This window comes from Toxotes jaculatrix, chromosome 8 (genome assembly GCF_017976425.1).
Source record: "Toxotes jaculatrix isolate fToxJac2 chromosome 8, fToxJac2.pri, whole genome shotgun sequence".
Taxonomy (NCBI): domain Eukaryota; kingdom Metazoa; phylum Chordata; class Actinopteri; family Toxotidae; genus Toxotes; species Toxotes jaculatrix.
In genome coordinates, this window is record NC_054401.1 from 1,977,697 (window position 1) to 2,000,144 (window position 22,448).

A 22,448-nucleotide genomic window follows, 5' to 3' on the forward strand; every position below is an offset into this window, starting at 1 on the left:
CTCTCTCTCTCTTTCCATCCTCCGCTGCTCTTAGAGACTTTTATAGTTTTATGTATTTGTCCAGTGCAGCCAATTACCAATTTTGCCAAGACACATGCACAGATGTTCACTCACACTCACACACACTCATTTGTACCCCTATACTTGTGAGGACCCTTACTGACATAATGCATTCCTTAGCCCCTACTGACTAAGACATCGCAATTAAATGCCTAAACTTAACCCTGAACGTCTCAACTGTCAAACAGGCCTTTGAATGTCCCGCCCACAGAGGAGACAGAACACACTGTTCTCACTCTGCAAAAATGTCACTTTGGTCCTCACAAAGATACACGCCAGGAAGTACACACACACACACACACACACGTCTGGTACAACAGTAAAAGTACCCTGTACAACCAGCCAGTGTTCCTGGAAACAGTCCTGTGCTATTCTCACACAGTTTAATATCTCTCATGATCGGTTCTGTAACACCCCTGATGTCATTTTTTTACAGTAATGCCAAAGAGACGTTTCAGTCCCAGAGACGGGCTCATGGATGAAGCTGTTCCTGGTAAACTGATCAGGTAACAGGCTTTGAATGAAGCATTTCAGATGTCACACATACCTGTGACGCCTCCAAAGGTGCCATAAGTCATGTTGCAGGCCGTTCTTTTCAGGTTGTGCTCATAAACCAGTTTCAACTGGTACTGGTCACCGTGCTCCACGTTCCCTGCGGTGCCTGAACGCACACACAGATCAGAAAAATAAGTGTGTGTCGTGTGATGTGTGAGAATAAACATGAGTGCGAGGAGTTGTGACAAACAAAAGCCTTTAGCTGCTCATGTGTGGACGTGTGTTACCTGAAACAGAGTACACGGACAGCTTCCTGGGGTGAAGAACAGCCAGGTGAAGCAGCTCCGAACACCTGAGAAGAAAACGGAAACATACTCTGTCACATGACAATCATCACACAGCCACAACCAGAATCATCGTCAACAACAATGACATGACGGAATTCGTTTCCGAGTTATTAAAAGTCTTGCTCATTATGTCGAGTACAAACTTGTGAAAACACACAGACGTTACAGTTTAAGATGGATCCCAGGTCTATAACAGCAGAGTCAGAACATGTTCTCAGCTATCTATCTAAACTCAGACTTCGAACATAATTACTGTAACAGCTGTTGGATTGTGTTAACGCTGGTTATGGCTGAGGTGTAGATGATGGTCTCAGTGATGCTGATCCTAGATTTTCACTTATTTACTTTACCACAAACCCACAGAGAAAGTCTGTGTCCACTTTTTGGACCCAGAACAGATACTGTCTTACTAACTCTCAACCACTGTTGTAATGTTTGCTGAGAGAAGACCAACAAGGGAGGAGAAAACTGGATCCCACATGTTTTCTTTCTTGCTTGAAAAAAAAACCCCACTCAAGTCAGTGCTGAAACAAAACCTTTCACCATCTGCCCACCTCGGTCTGCCCTGACAATATTTACAACGTGCTTCTCTGTCGAGGCCAACTTCCTAAATGTCCGCCACCCTCTGAAGAATGCTGTGCTGAAAACCACGGGTAACCAAACACGACGTCTTCCAAACAGACTGATTTAGTTGGACTCTGCTCCCAGCGTGATGATATGGGAAGCCCTCGAGGCAAACCGCCACAGCTTTTCCCAGAAACCTAGCTTTCCGGGAGGTTCCTGTGCACCCACAGTAAGACAATGGGAGGCACAGTGTTCAGATCAGAGGCTGAACCAAAAGGCCAATAGCTCTCTAAAGATATTCTGAAGTCAGCTGCTTTAATCATTAGTCAGTCTCTCTGAGAGCGAGTGACATGACCCCAAACAAGAAAACAAAAATGTCACCTGCGTAGGAACAAAGGGCCTCGTTCACCAGACACCATCCCAAGCTTTTTCCTAAATTTCTTATTGAAAAAGGTCCAGAGAAAAGTCTATGTCAGATTCACGACATGTGTTCTTACAATAATGAATCCCATTGTCCTCAGCGTGCTCGGTGTTACAAACAGAGCTAAGTAGAACACATTTCAGGGCACAGGGTTCAGTGTGTTTTCTTAAGTACAATGCAGGATGGATTAAAATTCTCCAACAAGTAATTTGTTCATCATTACGATCCTGTCACTGTCCCCACATCATTCCTTTCCTCCCGCCGTCCCTCTCCATTCCCACTTTGAAATAGTTTTGGCTGTGAGCGGGTCACTTAATCACTGTCGCTCCAAAACAAGTCACTTTCACCGGAGGCATCTGCACTTTTCACTTGACCTTGACTCACAGGGGTCAGCTCTTAAGATCCAATTATGCAGTGCAATAACAAAGCAGGATAGGGCCCTCGGGTTCTGACAGCTATGCTAACAACTCAGTGGTTAGCCTGATACTGAGCACAACTATGTTTGGACCGCTGGGCAGCTGATAGATCGTGATAAATCATGGGGAGGGAGAGAAACCCCTGACATGGTGGTTTTGGGTTAGCTTGCACTGCAGAGGAAAAAAAAAGACACGTTAATGTGGTGGTAAGTCACAGCAGGGACGGTTTTTCTGTGAATCAAAAAGCAGCATGATGAGTTATGAATGGGTGTTTCTGCATGTCAGTTTAAAGTCAGGCCATATTATAAGCTATACCATGAATGCTTATAATTCACAGAAGGTCGTGACACGGAGTTAAAGAAAGACCTGTGATTCATTCCCTGGCAGCAGCACACATATGTAACACAAACAGAGGTACTGTATGGCTGTGAGGAAGGCCAGAGAGCACAGAGTAGCTGCCCTGTAATCTAAAGCTCAAAGGTTTAATTCCTGAGGCAGACCAATGTTCCCATCAAAAGCTCTGCGTCCTCTGTGACCTACTTACTATAACAAACCATTTCTAATATGACCCCTAATATTAACTTTCTTCTGGTTCTTATTTTAAATACATTCATATTTTAGATATAGACTGACTGCAATAGTAGGATTATGATGGGCAGCATTATTTAATCTACTCTGATTAGAATCAGTGATTTAAAAACTTAACTGAATTTAAAAAAAGAAGTTATGTGCATTCGTTGTAGCCCTCGGACAGCACAAGATCTGATTTGCATTTACTTTGTGCCTTCAGTTCTTTAGAGGAGTCTAATCTGTTATTCATCCCGAGAAAATAAGGCAGAGATTTGCATTCGTGAGACAGTGATTTAACGTTGCTCCTTGACAGAGGACATTAGGCTAATGCCAATTTGACCTACAAAACACTAACACAGGTGGAAGCCTCACATACAAGAAGGCAGCCAATGGAGCTGGAGGGAGGGAGGCCTGAGAGATTAGCAACACTATCAATGATCCCAGCGTTAGAGCACAGATCTGAGGTGACTTGATTGATCAGCGCCATCGTGTTAAGACTGAAAACAATAGTAGAACCAATAGTATCCATTACAGTCTCAATACTAACAAACCCCATTATCATCTGATTGAAAAGAACCAAAAACTGGGACTTAATGTCCTGTTGAGGGAAACAAAAGTCAGGATAAATGTGCTGATCAAATGAAATATCACATATTTCAAGTGGCCACAGCTGCAGTACATACTATATACTTTTTAACCCTCTGGTGGCCTTGGCCCAGGTTAGGTCCAGGTCTACTTACGAGACAAACTTGCCCACTTCCACCTGGATGATGGCATTTTGAAGCTGGACTTCCAGAAGCTGGGCATCAGCTACACCTCCCTCACTGGACTTATTGACATGTGGGGAGAAGATCCGCAGCATTCCCATGTAGCTGCCCACCACCACTTTGTCTGTGGAGTAATAACAACAGAAGGAGATAAATATGGACGTTACGATTCAGGATGGAAGTTATTACCCCTTAACACCAGCCACACTGTCACAGCTGCTGTTAGACACCAGTAAGTTCTAGCATGATGCCCTTTTGAAAATTAAAATCAGACAAAACAAACACATCCTATATGATCACTAGCTTTTGTTTTGTTACCTGTTCTGTTATTTGTCCTCTCTGCCGTGAGGAATATCTGATTTGAGCTGTGGATAGGCTGGTTTTTGTGTGTCTTTTGTTCTTTGTGTTGTCGAAGTATTAGGTATGAAATGGTGGTAAGCAACAAACATTTAGCTCTGATGTATTTTTCATATCTGTGTATGGTAAGCTGAAATTGGTGCAATAACAGGGACATATCAGCGTGGGCACATTTCAGATAAGGTCCTGCTGTCTGTTTGCTGTGTGGTGCTTAGTGTATGATTTCCTCACGACACACTTACCATGTCCGGTGCCACTGTTGTCCACATCTCCGACGCACAGACATCCCTGGTCAAACTCCTCCCCTTCGCCAAGAGCTGCCGACCACCAATCACGGGCTTTGAACAGAGACATGCTGCCTCTGAGTGAACAGAGAGAGAAAGGGTCAGATTTCTTCTCCTGTGAACCTGACATGCACAGACGTTTCTGTAATGTGTGATGTAAAACATAATTTTTCATTGAAACATAGTCCTCTTCACTGATAATATGTACAAATACATTCATGATATTGATCAACTCACAGACACAGAAAGAAAATGTACCAGAAGAAAGAACGACAGGAATAAAACTGATGAGCTTTGAATTTTTGGCACTCAGGGTTATCTCCTATTCACAGAGCAGAGCCAGTCAAGTAGTTTGACATCAATGCCCACTGAGCAAACTTTTATCAGTCAGTGTCCTTCAAAAACTTATTCCACCAGTTTGATCTCAAAGGTGGAGCTTGAGAAATTGACAGTTTTGATAACTGGGCTCTCAGTGCCACCACACACACTGACACACACATAAAGCCAATGACAGGCCTAGAAGGCAGGTCACATGATCGCAGGATTGAGTGTAAGCAAGGGGGGGGGGGGGGGGGGGGGGGGGGGCAAGAAGCTTTTCTACTTGCTAAGTGCTGAGCAGGTGGAACAGGCAGCTAATCCACACAGAGAGAATCCCTCCTATCCTCAGCATACTGCAACACAGACCCCAGTGGTTGTTAAAGCAATATTACACCTTCTACTGCCAAGATATTTCATAAAAGAGAAATGTTGGAGACATGTTGGAGAAAGGATGAAGTTGGTAGAAGTTTCAAAAGGTTATGTCCCTTTAATGGGAAGCAGTCTCCCTGTTGAAGTACTGTTGAGCAGGATTCTGACCTGGCTATTGGCTATCACTGAATGCATCTATATGCATGACTGAGACGGTGAGATTTCAAGACACACCTGCAAGCAGACCATCAGAAACCTGGACAGCGTTATGATCATGTATTCAGAGATATATATATAAAACCAGGCTTTTCAGGTCCCATGTAAATGCTATTTCCCAAATATGATCAAAAAACGGAAACAAATCAAAGCCAGGATATTTGAAGGCATGAGAAAGCATTCACTGTTGTATGCAAAAAAAAAAAAAAAAGTTTCCCCATAGGGATCAGTAATGAGCCATGTCACATCAGACTGGTAAAGTTCACTGTTAGCAACAGCTTTTTAATCACAAAACATTGCCATGGCTCGACAGGATGGAAAAAATAAATATCGTTATAATAAGCAGAGGCCATTCTTATGGTGTCCATGCAGAGTACAACAGAATACCTGTTGTTTCAGTGTGTAAAAATAACATTAAATTATTGGGCTGATAGATGTCCTTCACAGTACATCGTACTGGAAGTCAAACTGGAACTGCCACTTACAGCTGGAGTAAACTTTCATATCATTCAGCAATGAAACTGGCTTTTTTTTAAACTTGGTTTGTATTTGATAATATGTGTGTAACACTCGACACTGTTAAGAGTAAGGAGCTTTATACTGCAAACAAAAGCTACAGTACAGACCCAGCTCAACACTCAAGGACGAGACAGAGAAATGAACGAGTTAATTAGCTGTTGTACGCGTCGGTTGGTTTTCAACGTTGTGTACTCTTCCTCTTTAACGGCACATGATCACACACCTGTGGGTTTCATGTTATGGTCTCATGTTATGCCAAACGAGTCATCCACGACTGGGAAATATGAGTTAACCACACACGCATTCGGACGCTGGTTAAAGCCGGTGATAACTCACAGGTAAATTAGCTTGAAGCTAACGTCAAGCCTTCAGAATTAACTTTAGCTTAGCCGGCTAATTGGCTAGCGCTCGAAGTTACCTGGGCTCTAGCTACCGGCTCAAGACCAGTGTCGCTGCGGTTTTCTCAGCTTCTCCGCTACCGACAGAACACATTCAGCTGCTCGCTCCCGGGCTTTTTCTTACCTTCGCGTACACGAGCCAGACCGTAAACGCCGCCGGTTTGTTCCTCCTCGTTCACACGAAAATCACATTTCTCGCCCTCTCGCTCGCAACCATCGTCCTGTTGTCATGGCACTGACGCTCAACGAAGAAGCCGAGCAGCTCTGCGCAGGAACGGAAATACGTAAGCTGGCGGGAAAATGAGTTTGTTTGGTTTTTTTTCTTTTTTTTTTCTTTTTTTTTCTTCAAATAAAATTATGAGGACTAAATGCTCACATAAATATACCAGAAATATAATACGAAATCTTTCTGACCTCCCTTTTATGTAGAACTGAAATGATATAAAATATTGTTGACTGGTGACACGTTATGTTTTAGTAATGAAATTCAGTAAAACAAAAAGACAAGCTTAGAGAGGTTTATTGATGTAGGTTGTGGTTAGATATAATATGGATTTAGAGGAGATACTGAATATTCATGAGAAGAATGTGGAACTTTATCAAGAACTACCTCAACATGGTTCTGTGTTTTGAGACCTTAAAGATAAGCAGTTTGTGAAAATACATTGTATTGTCATTAAACATGCTATTTATTTATGTGTCTGTTTTTACTGATTGTGTTTCCTGTCAAGTGTATTCAGGTTGTGTCCCTGGTATGAACAGTTTTCTTTGTGTGTAATGTTTCCTGTTCGTGCTTTCCTGTTATTAAAGGAAGAAAAGAGGACAACAGACCAGTCTGATTTTCAGATGGTACTGTGAGTAATTAAGGGCCAGTTTTTATAACAGTAGTTGGAGTCATTTTGGAATAAACATGCAATCACTCTATTTAACATGTGGCAAAGCAGTGAAAACCAAAGAAATAGCTGGAGAAAACAAAAATAACTCATTTTGAAGACATGGAACTAAAACTAAAGAACATGCTAAACACTGGTAACACACTCTACTATAGATAAATGTAGTGATTATAGCTTGAGAGAGATCTGAAAACATCACAGCCTTTGAACTGCATGACACTAATCTGAATGGCAAAAATGTAAGGTTTAGTGCACAATAACTGAAGCTAAAACAAAAACATAATACCAAGTAAGGCATGTGCATTATCCTGTCACATATCTATATATATATATATAGTGTAACATATAAAATTCGAGTTTGGTATAATCATGTGGGCTCTGTCAGGTTAGGATTCACAACTCCTTAATGTACTTTCTGTACATTAAGGAGTTTGAACTTCTTGTGTAAATTCTTCTAAGGAGAAATGATAATTTAATTTTAAATCTTGTCCATGGCTTAAAAAAAAAATGTTGAGGGCTCGTCCGGGATTTGAACCCGGGACCTCTCGCACCCTAAGCGAGAATCATACCCCTAGACCAACGAGCCACATAGAAAACTTCCCAATCCTTGAGTTTCAGAGTTTTCTGTAAATGCCACGTCGTCTCTGGATCTCTCTGTCTCTGATGTTCCAGGCACAGCTGTAGGTTTTTTTTTTCTGGTGACCGAGCGCCATCTACAGGCGCCATCCCAGACCTGCAGGAGTGGTTCACTGTTTCATCAGAGACGGTAGGAAAGTAAATTAGCTTTTACTTTGAAGTACTTTAAAGTACTGTACTTGAATAAAACTTTGAGGTAACCTGATAAAATTCTCCCTACACGCGTCACAAATACTGCTTACTGTTTTCTAACTGATGTTCTTGATATTAAACTGCTTTGGATTAAAGGTATATCAATCTGCAGCTGTCACCTATTCCAGAAATAATTCTGTTAGTCTGTCTTGGTAATCGCTTTGTAAAGACTAAAGAGACTAAGATTTGAAAATGTGCATTATTAGTTGTCACATTTACAGGATGGGAGATTTTGGTTTCCACTGCAAATCACGTTTCCAGAAACAAACAAATACCAAGTCTGTTGTTGATCTGATTGAATCAAAATTCCGCGGATTCATCTCCAAAGGCATAAATGAGGACTCGTCCGGGATTTGAACCCGGGACCTCTCGCACCCTAAGCGAGAATCATACCCCTAGACCAACGAGCCATATTTACAGATCCTTCATCAGCTGTTTCTGAGCTGACAAGGCGCCACGTTGGTCAGACCTCTGTAAATCCTCGTCTGGTTACTTGTCCGTCGTCACGCCGCCTACAGGACAGCCGTGGTACTACAGCCACTTATTAGCGTCTTTATTATTAAAGGCTTTTTCTGGGTGTGTTGCCGCAGTTCCTCCATCTGCTGTCACATCTTGGTGATACTGTAATTTTATGTGGGATATTTGTAAATTAGATTTTGCATTGATAAACAAATATTCTGACAAAGTATATTGTTTGGGGCTTGGCTGAGAAACTGCTGAATAACCTGATGTGTCAGCCAGTGCTCAGTCCCGCTCAGTGATTTACAGCAACAGTGTCATTAAGCCATGAATATTAAAGGAATTGACCATTTACCTCAGTATAACTAGAATAATAAAATCTCTGGTGTTTGACAATTGTTTTGCTGTATAATTTCTACACGCTGTACGGCTCCTTTAACTAGCACCACACCCAGAGCTTTCAGTTCAGATTTCTCTGATCCAGTCACGGCTCACAAAATTACATTTTATTGCATTTTCAGTTCACACCATCAAAGAAAAGAGAAAGCCATCTGCTTATAAAAATACAACACACCGGTCTATATGTTTGGAAATATCTCCAAATGCCATGACACAATATACATTTCCATATGATGCCCACATATACATTATGACATTATTCTCCATTTTATTGATATATATATATATTTATATATTTGTTTTACTCTCCCATCTCTTTGACATAAACTTAACAATGAGAGAAGGCAACATGCAGGTGATAGCAGCACATTTAAAAACACATACAAGGTCAAAGGGAACATTCAACACAACATGTTGAGACAAATGCAGACAGTGACATTTTAGCTTTGAACCTCCCAAAAAAACCCAAAGATGAATATTTCAGAGGTAGTGCTCTACGTTTACCACAGACTGAAAAGGTGGATTTTACTGAGCCACAGACAGGTGTGCGTTTTATGTTTACTGAAACAATGAACTAAACTATACTTTAGATACCCACTGTCATTTTGCAGCACTTAAACACTGCAGGAATCAACCTGTTACTTTGGTTTAAGGTTTTTTTTCTTACTGTTGTAGTTCCTGTTATTGACCACTAGAGGTCAAGATCAGCATAACCTAATGCCTTTTTACCCAATGAACACTGGCATGGAGAACACTTGAAACTCAAAGGCTCACAAAGAAAAAGCGGCATTTGCCATTAAAGGAAAGTTTCACCTGTAAAATACAGAGCTGCTTCTTCTGTGTGTGGATATGAAGCCAAATTAGAACACCGGGTTGAAAAAGCTTATGTAAACACTGTTTTTCTGTTTCTTACATCCACAAATCAGACAGAGTCAGAAGACGGCTGGTGGGATCCAGAGCGAGGGGTCTGACAGTGACCAGCCTGGACCTGAGACAAAGGTTTAGGTCGGTGTTAAAAGCCTGACAGGCCAGAGGCTGGGAGGGATGGGAGGGAGGAGAGGAGTGGGCTGGCTGGGTGGGTGGGTGGGGGGTAAACCTGGGGGTGGAGTTATAGAACCTTCTGGAGGATGGCATTGGGCACTTCCAGAGTCTCGTCCTTCACCAGGACGATGTCATAAGAGTCCAGATACTTGTCCAATCGCTCTTCCACCTGCAGGATCAGAGAGGAGGAAAAACTATCAGGAGACGCTTTTCTGTCACGAATCTCCGAGCAGCCACGGCGGCCGTCACCATGGAGACGCCGCAGAAAGCAAGCAGTGCACAAACACTGTTTTCAGCTTTCAAACGATACTGAGGAATTCTACATGCTGCAGTTTAATGCAACTCCTGTTCCTAATTCCAGTAACCACCAAGAACACAGGCACAGCCAGAATGTACAGATGAGAACTACATGCTGACCAGCAGCAGCCAAACACAAAACCTTGATCATGGAATCTCAACAGCCTCAAACGCTTTTTAATTATTCTGAGTGCAGCTCACACCTTTCCTCCGTTTACCGAGTACTTTGAAGGTTGTGAAATCAATCAGAACCAGTCTGTGTGTTTTAGGATCCCTGGTCGTGTGTGTCGTGGCTGTACCTTGTCGTTGAGGAAGCCGATCTTGAGGATGTTCTCCACGCTGGGGGCTCCGTCGGCCATGCTGAGGTCCCCCAGCGAGTCGCCCATCAGGATGATGTTGCAGTATTCCTTCAGCTGTTTGAAGTACTCTGTGTTCCGCAGGGCGCCGTCGTGTTTGTTGTACACATGGATGAGCTCACCTTTGAAACCTTTCAGGACGCCCTACGAGACGAAGAACATGACCAGTGAGCACGGTGAGGAACCAGCGTAAAGACAGTGGACAGAGCCATCGATCTTTACACGCAGAACTCACATTATCATCAAAGTCCATGAAGTTGGAGACCACTTTGACGTTGGGGTGGTAGACTCCGGCCTGGCGGATGATTTCCTCCAGGACGTCGCCCAGACCAGCAGAGAAGATGAAGACAGGCACGTTGTGCTGCTGCAGGCGGTCAAAGAACTGCTCGAACCCCTCTCTGAAAGCGAGCACAGAAAACTCCGTCACTCACACATTTAAATCAGAGACACGTCTCCACCGCAAAGTTTCCTCTGCTTCTTCCTCGGCGTACCTGAGCGCAGCGTCAGACTCTCTCACCACCTCTGGCAGCTTGTCTTTCTCTATCCGCTGCTCCACGAGTAACGTGTGGGACTTAAAATACCTGCAAATATACACACACACTTTCAGAGATGCATGTGAGTAACAACCTACATGACTGTGTTGTGCTGTTTGTGTGCTGACAGTGTGTGTGTGTGTGTGACTTACCACTCCACCATGAACGGGTATTTCTCCTCCATGGTGAGGTTAGGGTCAATCTCGATGGGATAATATTTATTCTTCAGCTGCAGCAGCTTCTGCCTGCACTCCTCTGTTACCAGCTTGCAGTTATCAATGATATCTGCACAGAGAAAGAAGCACAACGACAAAAATCCAATGCAATTATCAAACAGGCAGAAGAACGTGTTGAACTTGTCAAATTGAGAATTTAAAATGAGATAAATTTCCCCCAAAATGTGGGTGAATAATGAAACACTAAGGAAAATCTCCTGCTTAGTGGACGTACTGTGACACGTCGGACAGCGTTTGCCGTTGACGGCGAACTTGCTTAACGTCATGTCGAAGTCTGTGATGATCTGAAACAGAGTTAAAACAGAGTAAAAAAAAAAACAGAATCAGACACATTAGAGGAAACAGACGAGCTCACAGGAACCTAAAGTAACGTACAGAAGTTTTTCCCCAGACAATAAAGACTTGTCAGCTTCACCACAAGATGGCGCTGTTCTACCAAAACACTTAGTGTCTACCTGTAGTTTGGAAGCTCCTCCCTTGATGAGACCACAGATGATCTGCTCCACCCTCTCAGGGTCCCTCATGTGGACCGTCGTCTTCTCAAACTGAGGCATCTGGAGGGAGAGAAAGAGAGAGAGAGAGAGAGAGAGAGAGAGAGAGAGAGAGAGAGAGAGAGGGAAGTTAAACTGATGCTTAAACAATCGTCTAACAGAAAATCACAGATATCTTATTGATATTTGATTCTAACTGCAGCACGTTACCCTGAGGGTTATCTACGGTTTGAGCTCTGGTATGAAATGAAAGACGAGCACAGTAAAGTGGAGTTTGGAGCTGATTTGGACTGAGATTAAATTTGAGGCATCTGTTGAAACTGTGTGCTGAAGGACTGATCTGACTACATGTTCTGTCTTGAATATACTGACAGTTTTCTTTGACGTTGGCTTCGGTGTATATGAACATACTGTTCCCTGGTCCACACGCTCACAGTCCTGGCGAGGGTTTCAGAGAAACAGCTGATGTTTGGAATCTGTCGGTGTTGTGTAACAAGCTGAACGAACACACAAACAGCAACACCCCGAAGAGAGGGGCTGAACCTCAGCCCTTCATCGCGTCAGCGTCGGTTCTGCCTGACCAGCACAAAATGGTACGTCTGTCAAGGCTGAGGATCGTTATGTGAAATACTGCATTAAAAGGCTTAAAGAAAGAAAAAACTCCATGTTTTCTGCCATTTTACTGCTTTCACTGCTGAAACTTTCACTAAAAGCCACACCAGGACAGCCACACCTGTGAGCTACACCTGTGAGCCACACCTGAACGGTCGACTGCAGCACAACCTTCAACAAGCCTCTGTGTGGCAGCCGCCTGCAGGCTCAGTTTGGCTGACATGGTGCGCTGCAGGGAAGGAGTGTGTGTTTGTGTTGAGATGCTAAATCAGCTTGTTAGGTAACAACGCCACTTGAGTTACACCATGTTATGAGTTACACCATGTGATGAGTACGTTAAGCTGGTTGTGACATGGTTATGTATCTTATCTGTTCTATACATACATTTATCTGCATATATATATATATATATATAAATGGTCTCTCTGATGTAATAACATTGGTAGTTGAAGGTTGTTAGGAGGAGCAACAAACACACTGTACATACAGCAGATGTAAACTATGCTGATGAAAAGCAAACAACCGAAAAACTAAAACACGCAAACACCCAACACAACTTCCCCCATTCTTCTATGATCAGCGCTGGGCCTCTCAGCACTTCATAAATCACCCTAATCCAACAGAAACATTATACTCAGACCGCGAGCTAAAAATAAAACTTAGTTCCTTTATCACGAAGCGTCTGTGAAGCTTCTCTCTCATACACAAACACATAGGATTATCTCAGCGTGCAGAGACCCAACACAGCTTCCTAAACTTCATATCTGTACAGACTGACAGCCTCACACTTGTTTTAAATGACAGGTTTTGAATGGGCTGCCTCAGGGACGACCTATTTAAACACGCTCTGCATTTACAGGGTCATAAAAGCTGCAGTTTAGGAACGCTTGTGAAAAGGCAGTCGGGTTTAAAAGGGGGTGTTCCCCCGACAGCAGTGACACTCAAACCTGCTCTTCCAATGCAACATCCAAAGAACTGAGAGCAAATGCTCTGAACACATGAAGTACTGCTGTACTACATACAATTACACAAAACTGTGTTCTGAACACGCTTCAGTCATTCTGCAGATGTGCTTCATCACATTTCTATGGCTGATTTTTTTTTGTTTTTCATATTTTGAACAGTTTAACAGACATGAGCTTTTTTGCAAAAGCAGGTTATGACCAGAAATCAAGGGTCTGGAAAAAGCCTCATTTTCTGGATTAACATTACAAACAATAAATACTAAGGTCAAAGGTCAAAGCATCTGAATGATTAGAAACAATGCAACAATTTAAGAGGGTTTTTTTCCCTTGATGATAGCAAGAATTTTTACAGTTAAACGTTTTTAACAGTCACTATGAGCTGAAAACCAGTCATACACAAACACAGCCAAATGTACACGTACACACACACACACACACACTTACCTCAGGTCTGTTGTCTCAGCTAACGCAAGAGTGAGGAAAAGATTGTGTGGCTGCAGAGGGCTTATATATCTACAGCAACCGTCACGGAGGGAGGGGCCGCCAACCAGCATAGATTAGACAGCATAGCCCCTCCCCCTGTAAAGAGAGGCTCAAATACACACACAAACATTCACGCACATACATATATACACACACATGCACGGTGTGTATGAGTGTGTTGACAGCTGGCCCATGTCAACACACTCAAACACTAATACAGTTCAGTATAAATAGATGTGGAATGGGGCCAGAGGAGGAAAAGTGACATTTGTAATCAGCCCTTGTTCCAATGATGTGACCTTTGACCCCTTGAAAGAAGAACCTTTAAAATCAATCACAGGGTGTGGACACTCGCCTCAGCACTACTACTGCTGAGTGCACACATTTTAACACACAACACGCACCCCTCCCCCCACAAACACACGCGGTAAATAGCTTGAGGCCGCATGAAAGGTCACACGGGTCAAGGTTCAGTTAGAGCGCCAGGCTGTTCGGTCAATGGTCAGTCACACATGACACACACGCAGCTCACGGACATGCCTAACACACACACACACACAGAGGGGATTTACAGTGTCTTACACTTATCTTCATGAGGCTGCCTCAATGTCATAACACAAACATACACACGTGTAGAAACAGGCAGCGTCTTTACATTTATCCAGCTGAGTCTGAACATGTCCACCATTTTGTTTTAATGACACACACACACACACACACAGATTTCAGGTTGATCAGGTACTTGTGTTATGTGTAACATAACCTCTCTTGCATCAGCTGACCCAGATTCCTCCTCTGGTGTATTTGTGAAATCAGTATGATGTCCGATCAATGTGTGTATTGGTGTAATGCGTTACTGCTGCTGGTAACTGGTTGAGAAACTTGTAGATTCTGGTAGATGAGATCTGGAAATGTGGTAACGTCAAGTGTGAGCAAACACAAACTCCTCGCTAACAGGATGCTAAAGAGTTTGGACAATTCACTGAAACTACAGATTACAGTGGGAATATGTAACTTATAAAAGAAGAAACAACACAAAACGTCAATTTGTAAACAAAATCATCATCACAGGAAATATGACAAGTTATCATGAATACACAGTTATTTAGAGAACAAAAAAAAAAAAAAAGATTTCTGTGTAACATCTGAACCTTGGTCCAGCTCAGTTTTTGCTGAACAAGGCTTAGTTTCCTGCTGAGCTCTGTGCTGCTGGAGCTGTTGATGTAAGACAGTGGAGGTGAGTGGAACATGAGTCCACCTCATCCTCTCCTCTGCCGACCTCGATTGCCTGCATACCACGACTCCCAAAAACTAGGTCGACACTCTCCGATTACACCTCGCCACAATAACAGCGCTGTCCCCGCTGTACATCAGGCTCAGAGAGACCACACCGCTCCACCAGTCGCAGATTTACAAGGAGAGGAGCAGAGAGCGCTGTTGGTAGAACGTCAGCAGGAAGAATACCCAGTGGGTACTAAAACACAGTTTAGTTCAAACACAGACAGCTTGTATGTGCAGCTGACAATCATGTCAACATGGAGCAGAGGCTGTTCTGAGAGTAAGGGAGTTCCTACCCAGTGGTAGGACTGTGTTCCTAATAAAATGCCAGGTGTGAGTAAACAGTGTAAGCAGTGCGCCTGCAGACGACTCAGTTAAATCAGTTTGGTCTGAGACTGAACAACTGGTTGGCTCACCTGGTTCTGATTTGTTGTTTCCTTATTATTATTATTATCTGCAAAGTCTCTTCTGAAAACAAAACCTAGAAGCTAAATCTAATCAGCTGGATGCCTGCAAACAAGGTGACCTGCTCCACTCTGCTCCACTGCTGCTTCGCTTGTTTTCTGCTCTGTCCCATAAGCATTAGAGAGAAATAAACTGTGCGCCTGGTTCAACACCGTCACACATCGCTGACACGCTTCACCTTTAACCTCAGCACGTGAGTGAGGAACAAAGTTTACAACACCACATTCTGTCACACGAATGCAAAGGTACAATCAAGTCCCCGTTCCATGAAATGCTGCTGTCACATGTCACATTAGCATGGGGGTGTAATTACTGCCCCTGTAGAGAGGGTGCTGCTATGATCATAGCAGTGGATGTCCTGCGGTGTCAGACAGTAAGGAGTGAGGATGAAAGGATGTTAAGAAGAACCAGTGGGTTTGTTATAGAAAAGCTGATTGGAGCGAACAATTTGCCAAAAGCCAAAAGCTTTTCTAAATTCTTGATTTAAATACGACTTTGAATGTTGCTGTAAAACACAGAGAGTGACTCTGACTTTTCTACCTGCTGTCAAATTATTGCATCCTCGACCTTCTGCCAGCGTTATTTTGAAATCCCAGTCAACGTTCCTCTGAAATCCCACCTAATCTGCACGAGCCTGAGCAAAGGTTACGGACAGATTCAGGCTGCTGTGACCCAGCCTTGGCCTGCTGGGGTCAAAGGTCATCAAGGACAAAGTGCAGAGCCCCGCTGAGTGTTTCCCCTACATCTCGACAGGTGACAGCTCATGAGCTGTTGTTCGTCATCCCTCAACACAACCTCAGATTCTGGGAACTACTACTACCTCTTCTAATAATTCTGCTAATGTTTTTGGAACTACTACTATACTTACTCCCTCAGTTTCCTCCTCACTCAATGAACTGCTTCTGTTGTCACAGTGACAGCCACGTCATCTGTTGCTACTGATAAAGCAGCGTGGAACATAAAGGCTTTGGACGTGCTATGAGCTATTTGAGCCAATTCATTTAGAAAGAGCAACGGCCGGTGATGAAACACTCAGCTGACCAACCAGTGGTGTAACTTCATCACTCACTCACTCACTCACTCACTCACTCACTGGTCATCTATAGCACATTTATCTGTACGATAGATGAATGAATGTGCTGTGGCTTCTTAGTTACCTGTTTAGAAGGTTCAGCTTTTTGTTGTATCATCAACACAACAATCTGTCACTTACTATGACCTGCGAAGATCAGGGCTTTACACAACCTTATTTTTCAAAGGAAGCCGCAGACCTGTAGTTCGAGTGTGGCTCTGTTCTGCCCTCCAGAGGTCAACAAGGTGAAACACACTCCGGTATCCTCCTCCACTTAACCAAGGAACGTAGCTCTGACACATCAGACACTTCGGCTTGTCACAGCAGAAAAAAAAAAAAACGTGTGACTGATAAAATTAAAAATAACTGTGTTCCATATATCAGAAGAGCCAGTTCCAGCAGCCTGAAACAACCTGAGTGCTATTACTTATTCAGCTTCAGGGAAAATGAGCAGCGGTGCTAAAAAACGCAGTAAAGGCCACATGTGAATTTGGTTTCGTTACTGCTGATACTGACAACATCAATAACGAGATGAAGAAGCGTATCAGGGTTTGTCTGACTGAACTCAGCAGGTGTTTGGCTGGAGCTGGGGGGTTCATTCTAAATGTAATCTTATTTATAGCATCGTTCTGGGCTCCAGATACACGATGGGCATTGATTTTTTTTCCAACCATTTCAACGCTGAGATCAATTATTGACAATAAGGAACAGGACATTTCAGAGACAGAAGTCAGAGCAGGACCATGTGAAATTCAGTGGATCATCACTGCAAAGTGTGAGACTGTCTCCTCAGAGGCTCAGACAAATAATCTGCAGCATTATGTTGAGTCAGACTCACAGAGTGTGGTGCTGCTGTGACTAACGTGACCGTGACACAGTAAGGACCCAGTTTATAACATATATTTTTAACATGGTGGACATCAGACGGGTTTATCTACAGTCTAATCAGAGTTACAGAGGACATGTAGCACACTACTGTGTTAAACAGTCAGTGCTTGGTTTGGATTCAACTGAGCTTCTCATCCATTGTTCAGTTTAACAATAAAACACAAGTCTGAAACAAGAAATGTGTGAAAATGTGGCCGTTTTAAACTGGACAGCTAAACATGCGAAGGACAGTGGGACAAATAGGAAAAATCCATCATTTTCAACAAACTGTCTCTGTATGACTGAATGATTTTTAAAATACAGTAATGATGGCAGAGTTTTGAAAGTTTGTGGGGAAGCTGCTTTTAATTTAAAGCAGCCACCAAGAGGAGAACGTAAAGGACGTACGAGCATGAAACTGCAAACATATGTTGAGTGTGAAATTCCACTGTGCTGTGTCACATTCAAATGTTTGAGTTTTAGGATCCTCTGCTGTACATGTGGATTAATTATCAATACCATGGACACAGTTTCAAAAATCAAATGAGTTTTATATCATGAAAACATTTTTCCCTCCTTTATCTCTCTCTAATCTCTTTGAGGGATTAAATTAACTCTGTCTATCATCGAGGAGCTCTGACCTCTGACCTCCTCAGCACTGGATATTTGTGTTGTTTCGTTTGGAAGTTGCTGCAGTGTGAGCAAACAAATATGTAACAACCAGCAGTGACAGCACACAGGCCTGCTGTAAACAAACACCACAGTGGTTTCAGGCAATAAAGAGAAGAATGTGCTTTTTTTCTCTGGTGCTCAAGTATGTCTGAAATGACAGAGACGGGGTTTTAGAAGTTGTAGCGAGTTGCCAGAGACACAAAACTCACAAACAGGAATGTCCATATAAAACCTCACCACAGGATAGAGAATGAAAGCCTCGCTGAGATGCCGTCGTATGGTTTTGGGCTCCCGGAGTTCAGAGCGGATGTTTGTGCTTCTTCCACAGCATCATGAAAAGCAGATGGTCACAAGTTTCCATGCTGAAGGTCAGGGCAGGAAACAGCTAACTGTTTCTGTACAGCAGCTACAGCGGCTACTACGTCCTAAAAATCATTCAGGTTGATTCTTTCACCAGACGCCTGGATTAGCAGCAGAGCAAAGACAACAAAGGGCAGTCTGCTGCTCTGCACTTTGGTCAGTGTGTCTCTTTAGTCTTTTTCTTCATGTTTTTATTCTGTCACAACAGCGCTCGATTTGACGAGTGAATGAAAGTTTATCTGGGAAGCTCTGGAAGGCTGAAATCAATCAATGTGAGCTCTGATAATGAAGCTTAATCTCATCAGCAGGGGAAGGACAAAGACAGAGACACCTGAGGAGCTTCCCACGAATCCTCCTACTCACTCTGTTGTAACCATATTAAAGTCAGCTGACGCGCTGACTGAGCTGCTCACAGTCAGGGCACACACACTGAGGCCAGTGTCATGAGAAATTAACTCAGTCATTAAAAAGTGTCATGTCTCATCTCTGACCGTCCCTTTCACAGATGAGACGTAATGTCAGTGTTTGGCCTCTCGCTTACTTTGGTATGTTTCACAACTTGTATTTCACAAAAGTTAAAAGTTTCAGTTCCTGTATCAACAATGATGTAAGGTAGTCAAAAGTATGTTAACATAAAACAAAATACTATTAAAGGAATAAGAAATAATTAGGTTTTATGTTTGGGAGTGGATCCGCTTGAAAGTAAATGAATTTGTTACTCAACTACACATGCTTTCTGTCAAACACTACCAGATGTGCTGCTGTAAAAAGCGAGCTTCAAACTTGCAGGACAGCGCCGATGTATGACCTAATGAGGGGAGGTTCTGTGCTAGGGAAACTACAAACAGTATCTGACTGCAACAGCAGCCACTTTGCAAGGTGATCAACTGTTTCTATTGGAAATAACGAAATGTGAAAAGCGGCTTTGAGGGAATCCCAAATGAGCATATGCGTGTTTTAGAGTCCCTGTCAGCCAGCAGTGCATAGAAACAGGAGCATAGGTGGAGTCAAATAACTCAGGGATGAATCATATAGATAACAGCAGAGACGGAGCATATGGCACCGCCTTCCTACAGCTGCAAAATTCAAAGTCTAAATATCCTTTATAAGCCCTGAGCTAAAGCAAGTTCACCATCCAGGTGCCACATATTAGAAACTATGTTATGCTAAAAGAGATATGTAACTATACCCTCTCACACAGAGTATTTAAAGAACAGCATCTGAGCTAAACATAGGGTAATAAAATAACTGTCTTTATATAGTTTTTATAAAGTGTAATTCTGACAAAAAAAGTTCCCACAATTCATAAAAAAGATGGAAAGGTTTCTCTCTCCTGTCTGCACGTCTTTTTTTGACGCTGACAGCCAGGCACCATAACTTAAATGATGAAGAGACCCATTGTGTTGCACTTTTTTTCTTTTTGTTGTTTTACTTCACAATAATCTTGACATACGACATTTTCCCCCTGTTTTTCTCACATTGTGCAGTTTGTGTGGAATGTTTACGGCTCAGCAGGTCGGCCTGATTCCTGTCGGACTGGTTTGGAAGCTGGACTGAGTGTCAGTGCTGCTGCAGCTTGCATAACCTGCGTGCTGCCTGTTCAACAACAGACAACAACGACAGACAACAGCAGCAGCAGCACGGAGCTGTTCCCAGGACAGTGAACGGGCTGCAGAGAGCATCACTGACACGAGGGTCAGCTGTCGAAGCTTTCTGGTCTCACACCGGAAAGCTGCTGCTCGTTCTGCTGGGAGAGAAGCTAGCCGGTGACCTCTAAAAACAGATGCCGTTAGGGAACGCCTGCGTATAACCATGGTGTAGAGCCACTACTGTCAAAATACCCAGAGCACAGCGTCGCATTTCCGGTCACGATTTTCTAAATAAAGGCATACATGTGTTGCTACGTTATGAAGGTGTTGCATGGGACAAAATACAGCAGCGCTAACGTAATCAATTCACTTATTTTTTTCATTGATAAAATAAAATGATTGTGTCAATAAGATGACACAAGACACTGACAAATGCAAATCACAATATCCTATCCTATCGTGCACTGCTTGTGTATCGTGTTCAGCAGTAACGAAAACAATTAATCGCTGCTTTTCTAACAGCAATCATGTCAAACTTAAGACAGCAATACACCCAAACCCCGAAGTCCCTACTCTATACTGAAACTCACATTAAGAATTGCTGTCAACCCCCCACACCATGACGCGATGCTCCCGTGAAAGCTTTTACACCTTTATTTTGAAAGCCAAACTTCTCTACTTCCTATGTGCAATCTCACCTTGACGCACGTGGAGCGAGTGTTTTTTTTTTTTTTAACTCACCATCTCTATGATCCTGGTTTTCTTGCCCGCTCGCTTCTTCTTGGCGACGATGTACTGCGCCAGTACCACTCCGCCGAACAGAGCACAGACGCTGGCACTGGCCGCGGCCCCGACCTTTACCACGGCCGTCCTGTCCATGACGGTCCGCTGCTCCTCCACCGACCAGCCCGCCGCCCGGAGAGTCCCGTCCTTTCCTCTGTCAAGAGGCGCCTTCCTACTGGTGCAGCCCGCGGCCGAAGATCGTCTATGAAGCACAAGACTACTCACTCTGTAGCAGTCTAAAAACCCACCAAACCAACCTAATAACTATGAAAACTAAAAATTAAACAACTTTCCAGAAAACTCAAAAAATTTACAGCAAGATTAACCACGAAACGACACGTTAGCTGCGCTTTCGTTCATTTTAGCTGTTAAGCTAACGTTATTTAAACAAGATCTTAATTTGTACGTTACTTTGTACAACACACAAGCTAGCCAACCTGTCAGGTTAACGATCTTTCTAGGCGTTTACTAACACTGAATTCACCATGTTCCCTCTAATGCAGGAGTAACCCAATTTTTAAAAAGTTAAAACAGCTGAGAGTTTTCTTTCTCTCTGCTTCAGGGGGTTTTACCTGCATCGCTGTTTACCCCTTTTCACTCGAAAGTTCAAAATAAAACACTTCCGTTATTACAGGAAATACCAAAACAAAATTCATCAACAAAACACATCTTACTCTGAACACTATCTGCAACATAAAGTGTTTTTGTCAGTGGTAATCTGGGGAGTCATTTCCAAAATAACTTTAACAAATCGTTTTTAATTATCTTGTCCTCCTGACACTCCCTTTAAAATACCTAAAAAACAGCTTTTCTCTGTTGCAGTTTTGCATTGTTGTAAGTCAACTGGCCATATTACAGTTGTGTTAAAGTAAACCTTTTACTAAACCTACTGCACTTTAAAATTAGTAATTTTATCAATTTAAGCCAGGAGACACATTTGGCGTCCCCTTTTAGTAGTCTGGACCACTGAGATGACTCACTTAGATCTTGGAGAGCATCACTAAATTACAGAGAGACTGGTTTGATGCATAATGGTGTTGAGATGGTTAGAGAGATCCTCACTGTGTTAAATAACAATACCTGTACTTGAACAAATTCTCTTTACACATTTGAAATAACCCTCTTTTCATCATCCTTATATAATTAAGCATATTGATAGACTTATATTGAGTGTATAGCTTGCAGATTCCTTTGTTGTATACAGTAAAGGTTTTCCACATTGTTGGAGGTTATCTATTCATATGCTTCATGTGTCATATCTGAAAAAAACTCCTGGAAAACTTGAGGTCTGCTCCAGCTCTCAGTTCTTTTAAATTAAGGTTTAAGGCCTTTGTGTTTGCCACTGCCCTCTATGAAATTAAATGTGATTATTTATTCACATTTTGCCCTGCACTGTAAATTTTCATTCTCCTGTTTACTATATCTTAAAAAGAAAAAATGAAAAGAAATAAGAAATTTGTCATCTTTAACTTAATGCCCTTTGGGAACAAGGTCATCTTTTACTCATTTAACTTTTCATAGGGAGGGAAATTTTGACCAGGAGTACCCAAATGTTTTCATGCCATTGTATGAATGTTGTCTTACACCTTCCAAGGAAGAAAAGATACGTTTTGCTGAGCCTTTATCTGAGAAACGTGTCAAGATTCTTATGCAAATGAGCTCTTATTT

General features: G+C 42.7%; 2 protein-coding genes and 2 non-coding genes across 5 annotated transcripts in view; all 4 read right to left on the minus strand.

Moving 5' to 3' along the window:
* bbs9 (Bardet-Biedl syndrome 9) overlaps window positions 1-6,342 on the minus strand; it is a 124,497-nt gene extending 118,155 nt beyond the window's left edge. Inside the window, exons 1-5 of the mRNA XM_041044696.1 lie at window positions 6,226-6,342; window positions 4,240-4,358; window positions 3,614-3,764; window positions 843-907; window positions 608-721 (exon numbers count right to left, since the gene is read on the minus strand). Coding sequence (XP_040900630.1) covers window positions 608-721; window positions 843-907; window positions 3,614-3,764; window positions 4,240-4,351 — 442 coding nt within the window. The 5' untranslated portion in view covers window positions 4,352-4,358; window positions 6,226-6,342. The remainder of the gene's footprint in view (window positions 1-607; window positions 722-842; window positions 908-3,613; window positions 3,765-4,239; window positions 4,359-6,225) is intronic.
* Window positions 6,343-7,508: 1,166 nt separating this feature from the next.
* trnap-agg lies at window positions 7,509-7,580 on the minus strand. Its single transcript has one exon. It is a non-coding gene; the product is annotated as a tRNA-Pro (tRNA).
* A 580-nt stretch (window positions 7,581-8,160) lies between these two features.
* Window positions 8,161-8,232, minus strand: trnap-agg. Its single transcript has one exon. It is a non-coding gene; the product is annotated as a tRNA-Pro (tRNA).
* Window positions 8,233-8,765: 533 nt separating this feature from the next.
* Window positions 8,766-21,110, minus strand: nt5c3a (5'-nucleotidase, cytosolic IIIA). 2 transcript variants are annotated; one of them, XM_041045228.1, is made up of 8 exons: window positions 20,739-21,110; window positions 11,599-11,697; window positions 11,358-11,427; window positions 11,060-11,192; window positions 10,866-10,955; window positions 10,610-10,772; window positions 10,318-10,518; window positions 8,766-9,890 (listed from the first exon to the last, which is right to left on the minus strand). In XM_041045228.1, the coding sequence occupies exons 1-8, from the start codon at window positions 20,874-20,876 to the stop codon at window positions 9,789-9,791; spliced, it is 996 nt and encodes a 331-aa protein (XP_040901162.1). In that variant the 5' UTR covers window positions 20,877-21,110; the 3' UTR covers window positions 8,766-9,788. The 2 variants fall into 2 exon arrangements, with proteins under 2 accessions (XP_040901162.1, XP_040901163.1); XM_041045229.1 differs by lacking the exon at window positions 20,739-21,110 and adding an exon at window positions 13,656-13,744.
* Window positions 21,111-22,448: the final 1,338 nt, after the last annotated feature.

What these genes read in the sequence shown, in the direction of transcription:
- nt5c3a (XM_041045228.1), bottom strand. Translation starts at nt 20,876, where the DNA reads ATGGACAGGACGGCCGTGGTAAAGGTCGGGGCCGCGGCCAGTGCCAGC. An exon ending in ACGCTGTCCGACGTGTCACA is followed by an intron (nt 11,193 to 11,357) that starts GTACGTCCACTA and finishes TTCTCTGTGCAG; the next exon opens with ATATCATTGATAACTGCAAG. An exon ending in TCGGCTTCCTCAACGACAAG is followed by an intron (nt 9,891 to 10,317) that starts GTACAGCCACGA and finishes CTGATCCTGCAG; the next exon opens with GTGGAAGAGCGATTGGACAA.